At 41.2% G+C, this 1,519-nt stretch overlaps 1 protein-coding gene across 1 annotated transcript in view; it reads left to right on the forward strand.

Annotated features, from left to right (window-relative positions):
* Positions 671 to 1,519, forward strand: part of LOC107638663 — a gene marked incomplete in the record, with an annotated part of 1,535 nt that continues 686 nt past the window's right edge. The window contains 1 exon segment of the mRNA XM_016342019.2: positions 671 to 1,519. Coding sequence (XP_016197505.1) covers positions 1,168 to 1,519 — 352 coding nt within the window.

Below are 1,519 nucleotides of genomic sequence, written 5' to 3' on the forward strand. Positions count from 1 at the left end.
AGAGGGGTGACGAACTGACGATGCCATACTAAAAATTGAAATTAAAACTAGGTATAGGGACCACATTGGGTCAAACGGTTTCAATTGCCACTTCAGCTTGTTGTTATCTACGCCAGCGTGGCTTCTCAGCGCCAGGTCACTGCTGGCGGCAGTTAATTTGTCCGGAGATGTGGCTAGGGATGATCTTAGTACAATTTTAAGAAAATCGAGAACATAAATAGTACAATTAATAAGTTAAAAATTAAATTGGTGTAAATCGTGAATTTCAGGTACCACTTTAGAGTTTAACTCTATTGAAATGTGAGATTGGACCTTTGGAGAATGTAGGAAAAGAATATATAAACTCAAAATGATTATCGGTATAAAAGAAGTATGAAATAAAGAAGTTGATTTAATATAATGTTTGGTTACAATTAGAAAAAAACAAAAGTGTAAGCAATAGAAGTAAGATATAAACCTAATGAGTGACACCAGCGGAAGAGCCATTTGGCCAACCCTTGATTGTCGTGCCGGCTTTAACGGCTTTTGAGTTTGACCTGTCTCTAAGGCCGGCACACACAACCGCAGCAACCAGCAACTCTGCATAAAGCCATTAATTATGTTTTTAAAAAATGAACAACCAACACAACACATGATTTCACTATTTCAGTGTGGTAAAGATGTGAAAATTCATCTCTACTCTTATAGTTAAAAATGTATCAAGTCAAAGATGTTTGTATTTCTATTTTGAAATAGTCTACCAATACAATAATATAATTATGCTTCATTTTGAATTCATAATTGCTAATCTCTTCCTACAAGAAGAGTTAAAATAATATGGTGCGTCCAGCCGTGCACTCACTCAAAGTCTCAAACTCCAAGACTTTTTCATAAATAACAAAAATTAAAAGAAGTAAAGAAACCCGTTCCTCATTTCTTCTATTTTGTCCTCCTCTACTCTAATCTCGTTTACTTCATTTCACTTCTGAAATCGCGCACGCTTTTTCTCTTCTTCTTTTCCACTCACTGATTCACAATTTTAAATGCTCGCTTGAATTTCAAGCTCCTCACGAGAACCCTGTGTCTATTGAACTCGATCAACAAACTACTCTTCTTCAAATGCCTCCTTCAAGAACGCTTTCTTTCTTCTTCTTGTAGCCTCCTACCCCTTGCCAGCCGCGTCCAATAATGAGTCAACTCGGCGATATTCTTCAGACGGAGCCAAGGACGATTCTCGGATTGTTGACGGAGCAAATGGACGCCGCCGCCGATGGACCGCCGCGCACCAGGACCAGGCGCACCTTCAAGGACCGTTTAGGATTCATCGGCATCGGCTGTTGCGGTGCCACGTGGCGATTCCGTTCTGAGTCCATAACGGTCAGGCACGAAGACCAAGAACAACAGCAACAGCCACAGCAACAGCATCAACAGCACCAACCGCTTCTTCTTGAATCGAATCAGGCTCGAGATCCGAACCGTTTTGGACCTGACTGCGTGTCTCCGACTCCTGCCAGTTCCGGTATGAACCTTGCGGCGGCGT

This window comes from Arachis ipaensis, chromosome B04 (assembly GCF_000816755.2).
Source record: "Arachis ipaensis cultivar K30076 chromosome B04, Araip1.1, whole genome shotgun sequence".
Lineage (NCBI taxonomy): Eukaryota > Viridiplantae > Streptophyta > Magnoliopsida > Fabales > Fabaceae > Arachis > Arachis ipaensis.